This window comes from Anticarsia gemmatalis, chromosome 26, assembly GCF_050436995.1.
Source record: "Anticarsia gemmatalis isolate Benzon Research Colony breed Stoneville strain chromosome 26, ilAntGemm2 primary, whole genome shotgun sequence".
Classification (NCBI taxonomy): domain Eukaryota; kingdom Metazoa; phylum Arthropoda; class Insecta; order Lepidoptera; family Erebidae; genus Anticarsia; species Anticarsia gemmatalis.
In genome coordinates this window covers 6,626,617-6,647,756 of record NC_134770.1, presented here as the reverse complement: position 1 = coordinate 6,647,756, position 21,140 = coordinate 6,626,617, and the positions used below count along the sequence as shown (strand labels likewise).

The 21,140-nt window shown below is 34.0% G+C and overlaps 1 protein-coding gene across 1 annotated transcript in view; it reads right to left on the bottom strand.

Moving 5' to 3' along the window:
• The window catches only part of LOC142984224 (ribosomal protein S6 kinase alpha-5-like), a 109,190-nt gene that overhangs the window by 56,782 nt on the left and 31,268 nt on the right, over positions 1-21,140 (bottom strand). The window contains exons 3-4 of the mRNA XM_076131673.1: positions 10,756-10,889; positions 10,215-10,299 (exon numbers count right to left, since the gene is read on the bottom strand). Coding sequence (XP_075987788.1) covers positions 10,215-10,299; positions 10,756-10,889 — 219 coding nt within the window. The remainder of the gene's footprint in view (positions 1-10,214; positions 10,300-10,755; positions 10,890-21,140) is intronic.

The window sequence follows — 21,140 nt, the reverse complement described above, 5'->3', positions numbered from 1 at the left end:
CCTTTGCCCAGCACACATAAAGGGCTAACAAAAAAAAACAGTTAAACAAAATCCGTGAAATTTTAAATAGGTCATTTCAATTTCCAGAAAATCTATCACAACCAAGCACTTGGATTCAATTTTCAAACAAGACAAGTAAATCAATAGAGTGACAATCGGCAACAGCAGTTTTCTACCAACAATGGATCAGAAGTAACGAACAGGGGCAAAAGCTAACGTCGGACAGGTCGAGGCGTGTATTATGAAACACGTTGCTGCTATCAAATTTAAAGGTTTCGCCAAAATGGAGCGCTGGACGTACGAGGAAATTACGAGTTTTTAAAACGATGGGAGCTGGGAAAACCATATTGCAGTTTGGAATATGGATTGCTTGTTTTATTGTGTTATGACGTCTATAATGGGCGATTTGATGCGGGGTCTTTTTCTGCAGTCTATAAGTCACGATTATATTGAAATAAAGAGTCTTCAAATAATCGATATGAGTCAATGCGTCAGAAACTGTGAAAAATCTCCAAATACAAGTAGAACTAAATGCCAGTGCTAGTTTTAAAAAGTTACTTATTTTATCAGAGAAGAAAAATGCAGTAGCTAACCTACAAGAGCTAAAACAACTGCAACAAAAATATGGTATATTATACCTTCTCTTGTCATAAGCTTATTGTAGACAGAAAGGTTTAATTCATAAAGAACGGGTATCGCAATATCAAATAGAAAGCAAAACGAACCGCCACTACTGAATAAACAAAAAAATATTCACATTTTTCAGTATAACTTTCAAGCATATTTTTTGCAAGCTTTCTTCTTTGCTACTAGTCGAGACTGCTACTCTCTCGTTATTTGAACTTTTAAATTTATCTGTGGATTTTGTAACAAAACCTTGATTTCTCCAGAACTATGATACTGATTTAAGAGAAGGAATTGTTATTTAATTCATAGACCCATTTTTACCACTTCCAGATTTGCTTCCGATAGCTTATTACATGAAATTTTGATTAATGTTTTCATACATTTGTTGTCACTTCATCTAGCAGATAAGTTATCTGACACTTAACTATAATGAAACCTGTGAAACTGGGCCTTAGGAAAGTTTGATATTTTACGGAATTGATAAAATTGATAAATTGTTGAAAGAGATCGATTGAAATAAGGTAATTCATCCATTGAAAAAAACTTTTCGTTTAGCAACAATAAATCGGAAACAGAAGAAAATATTGATAACAATAATAATGTAAGCCATCGTAAACGTGATGGAAACTGATAAGAGCTCAAGGTGAAAGATAAAATAGGAATAAATCAAAGATCGACGGAACTCGATACATATTTCATAACAGCTAATTCATTACAAACTATGACATTTAAGAATGAACTAACTAAAGTAGAAATCAATCAAAGTAAATCTTAAGCTGATATAATTGGCAGAAAAATGCAGAAACTAATGAGAGAGAGTAAGAGATTATAAGAGACCCAAAAATGTTGATCGAAATTATGCATAGTCCTGTGACGTGGGCCCAGCTTAGTCGGGGAAAAATTAGGGCCACTTTAGTGAACATGGTAATCATATTACATCAGCTCGATGTATGCAGCTGTTGATTCTGACAAAGAAAATTAAAGAGCTCTTTAAGACACTAGCGATCAATCAATCCAACGCATATTTAAGATACAGATGAGATTACGAAGAAGAAGATGGCGCTAGTCCCAAGGTAACAGATGCAATAGTTAAAAGCATAAACAGTTATAGCTCGAATATCAATCATTAATTTAAAAGGCGTGAGCATTACATTTTATATAGTTAGAGCAGTGGGTCAAGGTGACACAAATGTAGGTCTCTATATTGTTAGGCAACGTTCCCAGGTAAATGCCACACTTTTTTTGAATGTGCAGAATTATTCTCTACAGATAATTATTGTATTGTACACGGTGATTGAAGTTTTGACACGAGGTACGATTTGAAAATACGTTTGAATGAGGCTTCGCGTGTCGCCATTTCTATTTGGCAATCTCAACTGTGAACTTTGTATATGTAAATGTATTCGTAAATGTTGATGTGTATTGTAGCTTGTAAGGTAAGTTTTGCACTGACAGCTAGTGTTACATGCTTGCTTGTCACAATATTCTGATATGTCGCAAATGTGATGCAAGAACGTAAAAATAGTAGTCATTCTTTCTTACCTTATCTTATCTTTCTGTTTTTAGAGTAAAAATCTATTAGCGTAAATATTGAATAAAAACATTAAGAGATAAAAGGCTCTTTGAAATCATGTACCGGAAGCGTTTTGAACACATCATTGTCATGGAAATTATGATTTCTTGACAATCACGAACAATATAAATTAACATAATCATCGAAAATAATTGTTTGAATATGAAAACAGGGCTTTGATGGTCACGAAAAAGGCACAATCTCTTAAAAATAAGTAACTTGCAAAATACGCAACCTAAAAATTTATAAGCGTGCCGTAATACAAAATTTAAATATGTCTTTTACATATCTTCAATCAGTTTCATCTTTATATATTTGAAATTGTTCAGACGTCATTATGCAAATAAGTTCTTTATTTTTTGACTGGTTTCAGTCATTGCAGAGGACTAAGTATTATATATTTCATTGCTCTTTCACCTTGACGATGGCACCGAGAATTTTGCAACCACAATTTCATTCGCCTCAGGGTCGTAGCAAAATGCAGTGTTAAATAACTGCCAACACGTTTTTTTGCACAAACTAGTTATTTTTGAAAGAGATTATTTTTTGTCGAATTTTGTAAAATGTCGGCCTTGTTAGAAACTAAATTGCCGGTTTACAAAACACTGCTAATTTTAGTGCGAAGACAATTTTTCGTTGGCCATGACATTAATAGCAATGTCATGTTCAAGTTTGTGAAAAATCCTTTGAAATGACACACTTATGTGGTCAAGATGGTGAGTATCATCTTAGTTGAAATATTTTGCGGTAATTTGACTTATGACTTTGCAATTTTGTAATCATTACACTTTGATACAAGATGGATTTGTCTGTTGACCTACGATTGTTGATTAGAAAACTCGTTATTTAGATATTTGATGTAATTTGTCTTAATGAGATTTATCGACATTTAGAGACTATGAACATTTCACAACTCGGCGTAAATTGCAGAAAGCTGAATTACGATATGTAGTTACTGCATTAAGTCTAAAAATAGTTATAATTTCTTCTAGAACAAATAATTGCAGTAATTCGTGAACACACGTCACGTTCATCGTTTCCCCGTGTAATTACGTGTAGTTACGTGAACAAACACTGAGGAGGAACTGTTTGTGATTCACCACAAGTACCGACCTTAGCCGAAGTCTTACGGCGAAGGGCGAACTTGTACATAGGTATAGCTAACTCTTTGTTTACCTCGTAAATAAATGTTTTATTCAACTTCTTTTTATAAGAGTTTTTTTAAATGTGCGACATTTTTAAGTGGTCGTGGGCTTTCTGAAATATGGTATTGTAAACACAAAACTTAGATAGGTACAAACATATGCAAATTATATGCGTAGATCTATATTTCTAATGTTGCGTAACTAGAAACTATTGCTCAACTTCATTTAATCTTAGTTTTCATAGTCAGAGAAGTTAGTTCATTAGCCATCAATATCAACGATACTCATCAGCCTAGCCTTTCTTCCGACTATGTAGGGAGTCGGCTACCAGACTCACTGGGTAGACTTAAATACCAGTATTTTACATGGAGCGACTGTCTATCAGACCTCTTACAACCAAACTACCTACCATCAATATTAACCATACCAAGGGCACATTAATTTTAATAACTGGAAAACCACTTCTATGATGAGCTTAGGAATCACAGAACTTTATGCATATTATCTAAGCCCAGGGGATATGATAGAATATAACAATGAAGACCTTAGCTTTTTTGGCGGTTTGAGGTTTAATGTCCTCAAACAGATGATGGATGTTTGTGTCACGACTGTTGATTGGTTTCGGTTAATTGAATTTAATTTGAACAATGCCCTTGCAGTCTTTTGATGTATCAATTTTAAAGTTAATGTCTTAGGGCATATTGACCTGTGCGAGGACACAAACTAAACAATACCGTTTTAATAAGTGGTATATTTTTTAAATCAAAAGTTACATTGACCCTATTAGGTATGTCTAATAAATTTTTATTTGCTTTGTGGATCAAATTCTTGCTTATTCTAGACACATGATATTAAACTGTTCCTTATCATAAAATTATCCTTGGAGATAGCTTTCTATAGAAAGACGATGAATAATTTTATAAAGGTAGTTTTTTTTTAATGAGAATAATACGATTGAATGAAAAATACTTTTCGATGTTTCTTTAACAATCTTAAAGGTGTCTTTCCCAACTTTCTCAAACTTTCGGCAATTGCATTAATAGATGTCGAGATAAGGTCAAGTACCAAGACTTCCAATCTCAATCAAATCTGTCAATCATCAATTAACGTGTCAATTTTGTTATAAAGACAAAATACGCTGTATCATCTGACATTGGGTATTTTCTGGTACAATTAAAGGTCAATTAATGATGACAATGACATGTCGAAAGTAAGAAAACGATGCTAAGAATTTATACTGCTATATCTTTTCACCTATTCGAATAGAACTGGGGAAATGCTACTACTGTTTTAATGATTCAAGTGATCGACCCCGGTTTCTGAGGTACGTTTAGCAATAGAAACTCATATAAAAAAAACGCTATTGAATAGATAAACTACCGTTAAATGTACTCAGAAACCGGGGGGTGGATGATTTAGATTTTGAATATAAGTGTCCATGAAACTGACCTACAATTCGAATAATTTGCCAACAAAATCAACAGCTACTTATTAACTGAATAAATGCTAAAAACGGTATGCACTGTCCGTCCGAACTACTTTCGGTAACTGGAATGAACACGTGTATCGGTTGAGCTACGTGCAACATGGAGCGTAGGCTTCTACTTCAATTATACCAAACATCGTTTCTACAGCACTTAAGACATGCACATAGGGTAATTGTAAACGAACTGATTGATAATTCTACTAATATCATAAATGCGAAAGTTAGTGATAATTATTGTATAATTGCTGCTCTTTCAGGCAAAAACTACAGAACGGATTTTGATGAAACTTGGCAGCATTGTAGCTTATATACTGGAACAACACATAGGCTATAGAAATACTAACTTTTGTCTGTGGTTTCGATCTTGACAAATGCTTTAAAGTAGATAACTGGAGTCGCGGCGTTAGTTATACAAAAATGGTAAAAACAAAATATTTCAGATCTAAATTCGCAAAGCGGACATAGCCAGGGCCAGTTAAAAAACTGCCAGTGTGATGTGAAGCAACATACAAGCAGGCCGTTTCCCGTGACCTTTTAAGACTGCATGAAAATGCATCGGGTCAGTTTGTACTAAACTAGTTTTTTCGGTATTAAGTAACGCGATTTAGTAAATATGTAAACGAACTATGCTATTAATAGACTGTAGTAGGATTTAAAAAAGTGTAAAAAGGGAGGTTGGGAAATAATAATCAACATCATCACTCATGCGATTATCAGGATTCTAAATTATTTTGGGATCAAATGAGGAATTTTATAAAGTTTTGATTACATTAAGAAATATGCGTGGATGGATTCATGCATCCTACAGCATCAGTCCAGGAAATCATTCCGATACATGCAATTTGATATGAATTTCTCGAAATACTATGCTGTATTTATGTATTTAAAATGTGATTACCACTAAGACAACAATAGACGTAATAATTAGACAGTTTTATTATCTGATCAGTAAACGAAGGCTAATTGATACATATCAACAACATAAGTAACTCGTAAATATTGTTGCGGAAAAAGTACTCACAGGAAAACAACTCGCGCAAAAGTAAATGCGATTTTTATGTACCAAATACATATTACCATAAATTTTTGTAACTTTCTTTAAAAATTACATCATACATTAATTAAAATTTACGTACAACTTTCTTCATTCAAATCATTACTTCAAATGCCTCTATGGTACAGTGGTTACAATTGCGTCGGACGTGGGTTCGATTCCCACACGGAACAATTATTTGTGCCATCTACAAATAATTGTTTCGGGTCTGGTTGTACTTTGTGTCCGTTGTTTGTATGTTTGTTAAAGTCCCCGCGACACAAGGGCAATTCTTAATGCGGGAATTTAGCTATTTAAAAGAAAGAAAGTAGTATTATTTTTCGTAACTTTCTTAAAAAAATTACATCACAAGTTAATTAAATTTTACGTACAACTTTCTTCATAGAAAACATTACTTCAAATAATACAATTCGCATCAAAAATAAGCCTCTCACTGGCTTCGAAATCACTTGGTTAATTAATCGATACGATTTCGCGAACAACATGCAATTGAATGAAGACTTGAACGTGGTGGGAATAAGGTATAAAGTTGATTGAGCGTGTGTCATTGCGCAAGTCGCCCCGATACACCTTGACACGATTGTACGAGTTAGATTCGTACACCGAAACGAGACAATTAGTTATACTTTGTATGATAGTTTTAGTTTATTTTCTTTTAGTTTAATACGATTAAGTTATGCAAACATTGCATATGCAGAAAACTCGACACATCACAACACAAGAGCGACACATCGATGCATCGATCTAGATCGACAGTGGTATTAGCTATGTACATTTCGCTCTCGCAAAATTAACAATAAAGTTAAAAATATTATCTCTACAATAAAAAAAACTGAACATAATAAAATACATCTGAGTTGTAGTTCAACAGGAGATAGTAAAATGGCCTGTTTTTCCATTTCCAGGAAGATCAAGTAATTGTGTCGAATTTCTAAGTAGTTACCTTGATGTAACCGTGTCAAATAAATGGCAATAACCTCGCCTACTACCCGTACTACAAGGGATTACAACTAGTTTCACGTAATGTGGGTGTTCACACAAGGTGAGCCAATCAATTGAGAAGGAAGACAAGTAATTAAATTTATAACTCAATGCCTAACCTTAGTTTGGGAGCAGACCCTTGCCCTGCAATCGGACAGTAATGGGTTAAAAAAAAATTCTCTAGTCTATGAAAGAAGCAGTGGGTAGAGGATAAACATTGAAAAATAGATTTAATTTAATAGATTTTGAGAAAAATCTCACCACTAATCCTGGCAGCAATATAAAATTCTAATAGAATTTCAAATATGGCGTCTTATAACGGTTTCGAGCCATGGCGTTCCATTTACAATTAAAAACGATGCGTTCCGTTGCATCGGAATATTGTTTGCAAAGGATGATGAATGCGAGCGCGAGGTACAAATGAAATGTTGCCTCTTTGACGATTTATGCAGAAACGTGATAGCGGAATTGTACGAATATTTTTTGTTGCGAAGTTAATTTTATGACAGTGCTTGCTGGATTTCCGAAAAATAAAATTTTCCATACATGTCTGTGTTCAAAGTTCAGATATTTGCATATGAAATTTTCTGTATTGCCAATTTATAAGCTTACAAATTAATAAGCCAAATTAATTAAAATTAGTAATTTTAGGTTTTGAATGTTTTGTATTTTGATACTGTCAGTCTAACCTTCCTTAAACTATAGCTCAATAATATTTTATACCAAAATCCAGATCCCTAACTTTCCATACTACCCAATAAAAAACACATTATCTTCAAACAAACAACTACCAAGATCGTTAACCGAAACACACCTAAAATTACATAACAACCCTCATGAAGTTCAAACGAGGTTGCCGTGTCAACCGGGTCTTTAACCCTGGCTTGTGTAACAGTTGAAAGAACTGAGGGTCCGCGACACCCCGAGGTCGAAAGGACTAGCACGTTGGGGTCACATTGCTCTATCGATTTCGAGCCTACTGTTAATGCGTCTGGTATCTTTTTAAGTTCCTTTTATAGGCTTTTGGTTACATCAAATGGTTTTCGTTGCTTTATTTTTTGGTGTGGGTAGTGTGAAAGTAAGATAGTTTAAAATAAATAATGCTTGCATGGTTCTTAGCAAAAAGACGTAAGATAAGAGGCGTTTTATAGTTTAAGTTAAAGAAAGACTCAATTTGATAACAATACTATTCAATCTATAAATAATAATAAACCAAAATCCACTATCACATAGCCAAAGTAAAGAAAAGTAGAGAATATTTGATAAATATCACGAGAACGTTTCACAAAAATACCTTTTACCGCAGAATAGGAAGCCAAAGTTGCCACATGAAAACGCTATTTGTTGGCAACTTGTGAGCCGACAAAATGATATCTGAACATATCCTTCCGGGGAACCCATTCATGGGATTATAGATTCGATAGTTGAAAAGTGAATTTCTGGATAAAAGTCCGACAATGATAAAAGTTTGGATCGTAGAGTTTTGGCGTGTCAATATTTGGGGAGAGAAATTTTAAGAAATATTTCGACTATACAATTGACTACTTTTCTAAACGATAGGACAATCAAATAATGTTACAATTTTGCATTATTAATAAGAAGTCTTAGAATAAGAAATTCTACATTTGTACGTAAATAAATAGTATTACTGTTTAAGTTAATGGTTCTCTACCTGTTTCCACATTATATACATCAATATTAAAGGAAAAGCTAGCAAATAAATTTAAAAGAATTATAGTGTTTGTTTCCTCTACATTAGCTATATCCTTTTATTCATATATTCAGTAATACTGATATGAATTCAATTAATAAGTCATAGTAAATAATGTGTGTTGGTGTCAATTATAAATAGCTGGGACTATCGCAATTGAACCGGCCTGCTAATAAATAACTAATAATAGAAATAATTTAATTGAATGACAAGGGTTGATTGAGTTTACACTTGACTGGACTCTGGGATAGTAAAAGTAATTATACTGTTGATCAATCATCACTGAAAGATCATGTATTTTTAGTATAATTCGATTAGATTGCTAATATACTTTCGTTGATATAAGTTTAGTTGAAAAGCAACCTCTGGAATAACTGCTAAGCCTAAAGTTTTTTGAGCTGATAGTTATCATACTTGAAAGATCATGACAAAATATATCTCAAAGTATATCTGGTTATTGAAATGACAGATAACTTGCTAATTTCCAATAATCCCAACTAGGTTCTGATTTTAACAGCCTGCTAGATTTTTAGATTCAAGAACTGTTAAATAGAACTGGGCAGGCTTTATTTCGACAGACAAAGACTGTTAAAACTTAAATTCTAGCTCTAAAGACTAGTCTTACTTAATACTGCTGTTATGACCGTATCAGGTTATCGCAGACATATCCCTCGAGACCTCAATGAGACCCCGGAATCGATGCAAACGCCTCAAGGGAAAATTAAACTGCAAGGCTAGAACGTCTTTCTACCAATTACTGTCGCACTGATGGGTACAAACCGTAAACTAAATCATACTCATCTGCTGTTGTTACTATAGTTATGTTATTGAAAACCACAGGATGTTTTTGAATAATATTTGAGGTTAGATAATTTATTCGTTAGTATTAGGACTACTATAACAAGTTCTTATGAACAAAGAAATAATTTAGAATTTTAAAAGAACACTCTGTATATTTTGCTTAAATCACACTTACCCCCGGTTTCTGAGGTACATTTAGCTGTAGTTAACCTGTTTAATAGGGTTTTTTTTTTATATAAGTTTAAACGCTATTGAATAGATAAACTACTACTAAATGTACCTAAGAAACCGGCGGTTAAAGGGGTTTAAAAGTAGAAGATGATATAGAATATAGCTCTTGAGAAAACGGCAAATTGGATACATTTTTTTAAAGGAAAAGTAATGAATAGTCTTTAATAAAGCTGTTTACTTCAAGTCCTATATCATCATAATCAAATAACTAACGACCTATTTAATGTAGAACCTATTTGTTAAATCAGTCGACTATCAATTATTCTAATGAACCAGTACTCCGGTTTACATCGAACATCGCATTATAAAACCGATTCAAATTACTTTAATGAACTGTGTACTTAACAATTTGATCCCTATCAAACCATTTAATTTGCAACTAAGGAAAATGTTTAATATAAAATCCTTTTCAGCTAATTTGTCCTTATTGATAATAAGTAAACGACTTTCCATTAAAGATTTTTATGCCACGTGGGTAAATTCAAGTCAACGGAATAGTCAATAAAGTTGTAGAAATGCATCTTCCACACATGCGTCTATCCGTCCCAGACATATTAGTGGCTTATACGACAAAAAATGGTCGTCTAAAATTCAATCTTACTCACCGAGTATAAGGTGTAATTTTGCGTCAGTCTGGAAGGCATAGTGGAGTGTTACCAGGAACGGGCACGCCCTTACTGCCTCCAGGACCTGTTGAATTCACTCGACTTTACATACGGAAGATTGATGTGATTTCAATTCAGCATTTGGTCGGATTTCAGTGTAATGGACCTAAAGGACATCCTTGGAGAACACCGATAACACTTTAGAAAGTTTCAAATGAATTCCTGAATGTAGGTTATTATTACAAACAAAAATTTACTGCTTTAACCGTTATTTAAATATAAATAACACACATAATATAAAAGGAAAGAGTAAAATCGATAAAGTGTAATCATCTAACGTGTCAAAAGCCTTTGCCGTTAACATAATTAGGTCAGTTAACTTCTAGGTTGATTCATTCTCCTTTTATGAAGCACTTCACATGTTTGAAATATTACTATTTAACAGCGAAGTTGGGTTTGAAAACGAAGAATATTCATGAGTTGTTAAAATTTTATGGGGCATTTAAATTCGTGTTATTTATAAGAGGTGTGAGTGTATTACCTGTCTTTCAGTCCTAGTGTGCTCAGCAGTCTTTAGTTTCTGCACTATTGATGCCTTTTTCAACACTTTCATGGCGTACAATTTACCTTCGTCGACGCCAAATCTTTTCCTAACTAGAAACACTTTGCCGTATGCTGGAACAAAAGAAAAAACATATTAATATAAAGTTACGTTACATATTTTTCTTGAGGGATAGAGATCGCTAGGGAATCTCAGCTTGCTTTGTTTGATCTACATTCATACATCTCGCTATTACTCATTGCAGGTACTTTGCATGCATGCGACCTTTATGAAACATATCTACCCTTACATCTATGCATGTCTTTCTAGGGCGTTTTCTCCTGACCTTCCCGTTTTACGTATTAATATAAATATTACGAATCTTTTAAAAAGATCTAGAGCATTTTTCTTATATATAACAGAATGTTACAGTTTTTTACTACTATTATAAATAACAAGTTTCTCTTAGATTAATACAATTCATGCTGAATCAACTACACCCTTTTGTTCAGCACAATGTATAAACATATCAACCACTTGATTTTCCTTCGTCATGAAAAAATACTCGCAATCACGTCACCGACAAGGTCCACTCTAATGTTACTAGAAAATGTTATTATTATGAACAATAGCGTTTTATGGGTCACTCTCATGTAACAAGTGGGTCGTGTTAGAACAAAAGAACGATTATCATGGTTATACGGTTTAAGATATGGTGTTTGTATTAGCGTTAATGCTTCGAAAAGAAACTAAATCGTCCAATTCATTTGACATTTGGATAGTGTTAAAATTGTTTCAGTTGCCAACTAATTTTCAACAACTGGTAGTGTTGAATTATGACCCAATTTCTGTCATATTTGGAGCAAACCTGTGCCAAGTGGTGTGATAATAATTTGCACATAAAAGTGTGAAAATATAGTAGTTTTGTAGATCTATTTAAAACAGATGACATAACGCTTAAAGAACCAGTAAGTACAAAAGAAGCTGACACAAATTGAAAAGCAGATCACTTTGTTTCACCGATTTACCGAGAACGTAACGCCATTGTTCGTGTGCTTATTGGTAAAAAAAAAATATGCGTAAACACTTCGAAGCAGTTTCCTTTCCGTTTTTAACAATGTTGTTATGGGAAGTGGGCAGGTAAGGATAACAATAGGTGCAATGCAAAACAATGATTAGGTAGAGTATCTTTGGGCAAGACGACGGAAGAGTGGACAATGCGGCGAGATTTAAAAGGACTGTGGGAGAAATGGGAATAAGTGGCGATGTTCGCGAAATTGCTTATGACGATGACCTGTTTACGCTTGGGAGCACTGTCGTGAGTGAAACAAATGATACTCGAGCTGTGTACATTGAATAATTACCTAAAAGAATTTTATTTTAGTATTTACCACAATAAATGTACCAAAACCATTGATTGTGGTGATAAAATGATAACTATACAAGGAAAAATTTAAACTGAACAATGAGATAATGCAGCAAGACAAAAACAAAACGTACACCAAACAATTTTCCTTAATCGATAAAATTTCTCATTCGGCGGCGGTTTCATTAGCCCGTAATTTGCAAACTAATTAACTCAAACTTGTTTCCACAAACCGCGACAATTGCTACAATAATTCATTATATCTAATAGTTTAACAAATCATTTGTAAATGGTAGATTGCCAGGTCTGAAAATACATTTGCAATAACGACAGTTTATTATTATAATTACAGAGGTAGACAGATTAGATGTTACACGTGGATATCAGGCAATAAATAGTGTTGGTAAATTATAATTATGAAAAGTCATGATGAAATAGATGTTCTTTTTTTCACTCGGAATTCCTGCTAGCAACGGATTAAAGTCTAATGAAAAAGAGAGAAATAAAAGTGTTATAACAGTGCTGTATTTCAGTGAGCATTTGCCATATTAGAATGTCGTCGGACCAGTTATATTGAGCTGGATAAACTCAACTACATACAACGCTAGTACACTTATGTTTCTAACCTGTTCTACGTTATTATAATTGGTGTGAGCAAAAAATGTGATGTTTCTAAGATACTGTTAATTCTTGTTAGTGATGCATCTGCTTATCGTGTTCTAATTGTTTTATGTTGACAGAAACACACACTTGTTTATTTAAAAAATAAAAATGGAAATGTCGTGGCTTGTTAAAACGAATATAGAAATATACATCTAACTTTTTACTACCTCAGTATAAAATACGAGTTCTATTTCAGTATATGAAAACTTTTAACAACTAGGTGATAAAAGAACAAAACTATACTGTCATCCTTTCACCGTAAAAGTCGAAAAACGATCTGCAATTCTTCCTTTTTGGTCAACTTCGCTCCAGCGAGTCTAAACTCATTTCCAGCGTTCAATATTCAAAAGGTTCTGCATTCAAGAGTTTCTCTTGCAGACTCAAGACTTGGGAGCAGTTTTTTAAAAGGGACACTTTTTATCGTACTTAAAGCCCTTCCAGATTCCCACATAACTCGTCACACATTAGAAGTCCAAGCCGCCGCTAGGCAGCTGTCCCCGGTAACTGAATACGTCCGGTGCGAGCGAGTGGCTACCGCAAACAAAAGCCCCGCCATTATGTGAGGAAACACCTGATCATAAGTTGATGGAAACGTTGACCCTTAGGGATTTTCTAGTGGCGACATGTTTTAAAGTAAATAGCTACTTAAGCGCACAAGCTTTTATAGCACCCACCAAATGGTTTTTTTACAGACGTTGTTACGTTTTTTTAATTAGAGTTGAACATGATTGTATCTATATGACAACAGACAGTCTTTAAACATAAAGTTAGCGATAACTTCTATTCTTTTAACAACCTATCTATAAACTGCTTCTGTGGTCTAGGCGGTTGCGTATACGACTGCTAATCACATTTCGGATTCGATTTCTGGGTCGGACGAACTGCTATTGGTCTTTATTATATCAAAATATTTTCTAATTGCAGAAGACAATCGGCTCCCCCTCTATTACATGAGACTGATTCTGTAAAAGGCAAATCGTGGATGCATTTACACATTCGGAAATCAGGTCTAATGTTAAGTATGTAAATGTTAATAATGAAAATGTACTTCTATAATACCGTCATAAACAAAATTTCAGCCCACCAAGTGCAAATTAAGTAATTATCTCATGTATTACTAGGTACAAGCACCAGTAATACTAGTCGAGCTTGTTGTCATCTGCCAGTGTCTATTTATACAATGCCGTCAGTCTAGTCGACTCAATTCAAAGGTTTGTTGGTCAACGCTACTGTCCTAGTGATCAGTTTCTCAATATGCTTGTGCTATTCTGTTACTCTTTTTAAGACTGGTGATATTTTTAATTTGGTGGTTTTATTGTATTGGTCTTTATGATGCTTCTGTATTGCATTTGTTAGTTTATTCGTTAACTGTAACCTTGATATCATGTGTTTGTATTTGACCTTGGACCCATAAATGATTTCATTTGGAAGTCTTGATAACACATTAAAGTGAAATATACAATGGCCTATACGCGCGGTGTTCGTATTGCAGTGTTCCTCGAAATAAGACACATTATGTTTATTTTCTAAAAGTAATTTCAATAAAAAATCAAATCATCTATGAGAGTAGAGACTAAAAATATATTTTAAAAGACTTTGAATCAATAAAGCAATAAGAGCATGCGCCCTAATTAATTGATGTAATACAATTTATAAATAACTTCAATGGGAGCGAAGTATTAATACTTTACGAAGAATCTCTCATACAGCTTCCTAGTAATTTATAAATAGTTTGAACGTAGCTGTAGTATTACCATTTACCAATATTGGTAAACTTGTGCAAGGTGTAAATAATTAATACTTCATAGCAGTTATAAATGGGAATAAAGCAACAGCAATAACCAATAAGGATGAGGTAAATAGAGCAGATCCTAAAGTAATCAAAACTCTGATAGAAAAAAACTAACGGACGGATAGAAACTAACATCGTAACTTCGAAATCAATTTAGCTATCAAATTAAATTAATATATTGAAGTCGAAGTCTTGTACTCTCCAGATCCGAATGCAGAAACGACCTAGACCGGTCGATGCTCCCGATAAACACTGGAGTAAATAGCAGCATTACTCCAAAAATATACTCCCTACTGCTCATATTATTCGCTTTCTTTGTTACTCATGCTGATATTAATCATAAACAGTAAAATTTTCATTTTGATTGCCGACAAGTATTTTTTATTCTTAAACACTCCTGTAAGCTTTGATCTTCGAATCGGCACAAATTTTGCAGACGTCGATTTGATTGAAATAAACTGTTTTCATAGTAATCAGTAGGATCATACACCTACTCGCGTATGGCCAAAAATAGAAACAAAACAAACGAGAGACGACGTCCCACTTAATGGTAGACAGTGAAAAATTTGGTGTTATTCAAATGAGCAAATGAGTGACTGGGTGCCCATTGTTAGGTTGTAAAGGAGGCGTATAATATGAGCTAACGTAAATAGAATACAGAATACCAAACCGTAACACTTGGTCATCACAATGGATAATGATATGGATAAACGAAAGGACAAACATATCAAAAATAACGTTAACCTCTAAAAGGTCATTTCAAAAAACTAGGTTAACGAATTGAACAAATCTTTCGGTGCATACAAACAAATTATACACAGACAATTAGTACCTCTGCAAAGTACAATAACGCACGATAATTGTTTGAGTCAATATTTTGTATTATTGCTAACCAAGACGCCATACAGGAAATAAAAATACGCAATGCCGATAACACGCCTGTTTTTCAATAAGGCTATCAAAAATACAATGAATTAGACATGAATGAATAAAATTCAGAAAAACGTACATGTGTTCAATATATCAATGAACTTTGCGAACAGTTCAACATCGGTAAACCGAGAGCAATTACGTTTGCGAGTGGCAAAAAAGAGTAGAAAATAAATAGACACGTTCAAAGGATTTCCTAAAATCAATTCCACTGGCCACAAATAGAAGCTTTACAATTCACAAGAAAAAATGTACAAAGCCCACGTTATCGCAGACGTCCTTAAAGTGCGTTGAACTTGTGAAACGGGCGTGTCAATGCTTTACCAACACCGGCCGGTTTGATTTGTTTTCAAAGTAAATTTATTATTAGATGTAAGCGAGAAATTCAGAGGTCAAGTTCGTAGTAGCGGACAAAGAGAAATGTTATACGTCGATAATTATGGGATTCAAAGTACCAGCCAGTAAAACAGTACACAATTAGTCGGGTTCGAGAAACAGGAAAATTATGAACAAGAAGGTTTCCCATTATGAAGAAAAACATGTTTTCTATAGGCATTGAGATTTACAAAGTCAGACAAGTCAATGCTTTAGTAAATACGGTACTCAAGATCTCAGTTACGATTAGATCATTCATTCATTTAGAATGTCGTATGTGAGACCAGTATTGTACCGTTGTATTGATTAACATTTTAGTGGGTTCCCAATCTTCGCTTCGACAGTAAAGGAAACAATGCTCTTAGAATTCGAAAGACAAATGAAAAATTCTTGGAAAATAAAACATGGTGGATAGTATGGCTATTTCGCGCGCATGTCATAAACATCGACCGAGGGAAAGGGGCCAGTCTAGTGCCAGAAGACAGGCAATAGGTCTGGCAGCTAGTCAACTTTCAACCTCATCATATTATGCCAGACGAGTAGACTTTAACTTGGAATATGAGTTTGCTAACTCTGTAGAAACATACGTTGTTACATCATAAGTTTGCTATTATGAAGAAGTGAGAAGGGATTTCTGTGTCTCAACACGATAAATATTCATTTAGTTTGTTGGGGAATGTTTAAAGTACCATAAAAAGCGGCGACATTAACAAATTATACCTTGTTTTATAAAATATCCAAAAACGTAAAAGTATAACAATAGCTCTTTGTGTACTAACATTACACAAATGCATACTGCAATATACTATTCAGATGTAAACAAAACCATAGAATACAATTTGATTAGTAAAAAAATCAATAAGCGTTTGTCGCAAGTTGCACACTCGGGAAGCAATTACCGTACCCAGTGACCTAAAACGAAATATTGTAAGGGCCATCTTGTGGATACATTTCACAGAACCTGTAATGGAACTTTTCGATATTATTTAATTCGTTGAACTTGAAAGGAAGGCAGGAGATATTGAAAATATGAAGTCATTGTTCGGTAATAACTTTCAAAGAATTTAGCTTGAAAATCTTCATTGTCGCCGGGAATATTAATCACGTAATCGTTTGCTCTATGGAGCGATTAATTTGCGTGGCAAATTTACGGGAATATTAATATTTTATGTAAAGTGAGCTGAACGAGAGTATCGAACATTGTATATTTGATAAAAAGATATCGGTAGCAGACATGTCTAGGATTTTACTTAGAAATATAGTTTTCATTGACTGCCAAATTGTGTTACTGTAGTGGAAAACAAACTTAATATTACTGAAGTAAGATCAATATTTCAAGACATGCTTGAACTTTTGGTTGACAAAGAGACAACATTACATTTCTTCGAATCACGAAGTTGCGCCAGTGTATGCATTAGTCCATCCCTACCCAGACTATTGCTTAACGCGATCGAGGGCAAAGTAGACTTATTTATTACCATATGCTTTAGTCACGAGTGCAAACCAAAAATCAATCACATGGCCGGACGCATTTAAATTGATCATGGGATCTGTGTATTCAGTTCGTTTGGTTGGAACTCACTAACTAGGTATAGTTCTGAACTTTGTATCCAGAGACCAATTATCAAACAAAGTCTGAAACATACTTTGCAAGCAAAAGAACAATTTGTGTAGAACGGACTTTTCAAAACAAGAATATAATGTTTTGCATAGTTTACCTATTTAGTTGCACCTAGCGTTAAAGTTATACTTCGCCAAGGGTTTGTACTGTTATGCAAAAGCTTTGTATAATGAAAGTTAATTATACCTAAACAATTCAAATAAAAAACACAAAAATTTCGCTGTCGCGGACACCGTTCATAACGCTACTCGGCGAGTTCAGGGACCGTCAATCGTTTAGAGGCGAATAAAACGGTTCAATGATTCCGTTCTACGTGCAACAGCTACGAATAATAGATCCGACATTTTTGTTTAATCCCGTGTCCAAATTGAAGGAAAATTACAACAGCTGATACAAAAAATATACGTACTGCTAACCGGTTTTACCGTGGAGTCTTTACATGATTCTGAAGTCTAGAAAACTTATGAAAGAAATATATAATTTTCCCTATCTTTAATGAGAGAATGTAAGATGCAATGTGTGTCGAAGTACAATCTAATATAACCTATTTATTCTATAGTAAATAAGTCATGCAATTCTCCTTTGAAAAGGGTAATGAGACACTCAAACGAGGACGAGACAGCTATCAATCTGTCTTTTGATACACATATTTATTGGTAGCCGGGTCGATTCCAATTATTTCTGTGAATTCCTTTCAATCAACATCAGTTACTTGGCATTAGTTTATTATATTTTAAGATAAAGCCGAATTAAAAAGGAAATAATATGCAAATGTTTCATCAGTATCAGTACATTCGACTAAGCTATGATTCAATTTGCCTACATGATAGTCTGAACAACCATTAAGTGGTATTAAAATTAAGTGTCTACATCACCCAGAGGCTAATAAAGTCACTCTTGGCATTTTGTGAAAAGAATATCAAGCTACAAATGTTCATCGTATTGATTTTCAGATCAATAGTATACCACAAACTGATCTAATCTCACCTTTTGAACAAACGACCAAAGATGAAAGATAGCAATAACAATACACTACAAATAATAGCAGGTACAATTTAATTTATTCTTACAGGTCCTTTAGAACGAGTTAAAGAAAATATAATAACAGTAATCTTGATCGGCAAGAACATAACACTCGTATCATCGTTGACACCAATTGACCTTGACCCCACAAGCCCAAAGATAAAATACTTTGTAGCATCTCACCGAAACCATTAAAATAAACAATAAAAGATGTTCTACTTAAAACCGCTTTCAATAATATATTGTTGTAAAATGTCCTTGTTTTACTTAGAAATTAAGTTATCAAAAATTTTGGAACTTTCTTATTCTGTTAAATTGTAATCATTTGTCCCAAATCAACACAATGCCGCTTTGTAATGGACCTAGTACATAACCTTGCGAACTCCAAAGTTTTGAACTAGCAACTATTGAAGATTATGATCAACAGTGGCAAATGCTTTGCTAAAATCCAAATTCCACGAATTCGCTAATCATTCAGAAGCTTGTATAACAAATACAAACGAGTCATACTGTTGATAAAATGCAAATTTAGCGTATATTAGCAAGGGTTATCGAACTCAATGACGTTATAGAAAGAACAATGGAAAGTACATGGAGACAGCGATATTATATTAAATACATACGAAATGCGACGTTTTGTGATAAGGTGAATTGAATTAAGGATTTCAAGAGAAAAATATTTAGCATTTTGCTTTGTTCTAAATGAAACAAGTTTTAGAATCTTATACTAATATTAAATGCAAAACTAAATTAGCCTGTCTATACTAATATTGAATAAACTCCTAATGATTCAAAGCCCTAAGTATTCAAGATAAAAGCTGGTAGGTACAGACAGATATACAATTTCAATAGCTTAATCAGTAAAACATAATTACCGCACATAACAATAATCAAAACCTTTGGTTGATTGCATTATTTGCATTGTAGAGCTTAAATGCCAATATTACAATTACAAATTCATGTAGAGGCAATAAATAATCGAAACATAGCTTTAAGCATGTTTTCGATAGAAATATCATATCTAAAATATCAATTAGCATATTACGAACAATTTAATTTTGAAATGAATATATTTGAAATATAACGTCTGTTAGTGGACACGATGTTGATAATTTTATTCATTTTGTTGAGTGATACAATAAAGCTCTTGTAACGGTACTCGTGCTAACTTCACACCTGTGTTCCTATGAACTGTTAGGCAGCGTTGCATAACACTAGCACTTCCCTACTTGCGGTGAGTCTGTCAGAAGGGGCGTATCTAACTAGCATTACTTCCCAGGGCACTTTTTTTAACCTTATGATAAAAATATTCCAAGAACTCGAGTTAATAATCGGAACTGTAACTACAAATCATACTCGTATTGTTAAAGTCTATTATTTATGCTTCAATAAAACAGCTACTAGATTTAGTATCGAGCTAACAGGAAAAATACTGATTGAAATTCAGTCTACATCTTGCAAAAAACCCTCGACTTTTTACTGAACCCAGTAAGCGTAAGTTATCCAAAGTTCATTTCAATATTAACGACCGTGCGACCTTAAGACTAGACGTAAGGTACTCTGACCCTAGGCTCAGAAATGGTGCTCAAATATTTAATTAAAACGTTCAGAAACGATTTGAGTAGTCTAGTGAGGTAAACGGCCCCAAAAGGTGAACATCTGCTTGGTGAGGAATAAAAAATACGCCACCTGGCTGCGGGTGTGCGCGTCCAATGGAAACGGAGCTTTGTCATGTGTTGCTCTTATGATTTTTGAACGATTTGAAACCTTTTGTAGTTCATCTTTCACTATATTTCGCAGAATTGGAATATATTTTAGATCATACATGATTTAAACAACTACAAATTCTCTTTGCACGAGTACTTAGCAGACATTTGGCATAAAACTAATTACAATTTGAATACTTGAGCCAGTTGCGTAGATTTCTACGACAGACAACTTCACACGTGTTGCTAAGTAGCTGCGATACATTCCGGCACAGTAGCAACAAAATATAAATAGGTGAGAACTGTTACGAAACAAATCTACGGCTACTCCTAATTAACACCTAAATGTAAGGTGTAAAACAATTTATGAAGATATATTTTTATTAGACTATTTGTGACTATTAGTCATCGCAATTTTCAACAAACAGTCAATCTTGTTTAATGAAGCGTATTTGGAGCACCATTCGTCTTACCAACGGGCGCTACTTTGACAAATTACAGGTCAGTTTTTAAGAAAACAACTACAGATTAACTTTCAAACCATCGACACGACAAGTCCTTCGAGCGTAACCTAAAAAACAAAAACTATTGAGGAAAACTTTAATTAAGAACAGGAAAACAAATATACAACTACCCGCAAACAGCTGTCAATGACAAATGTAAATTTACCAATCACCTAGTTTTTGTTTGAAATATGAATTGTGACAATTTGGTGCTAGAATATTACGGTAGGTCAAGATAGATTGGATGCGCCTGCGCACAGGTGGTGGCTCAGTCACCGCTCGTTGCGTGCATTCCCGACCCAGACACGCAACAGGGCGGATGTGTGAATATGATCGGACGGAGGCGATTTTTGCACGAATATCACACATGGTGTGTTTTACGTTACGGAATTACTTCAGGCCTTTA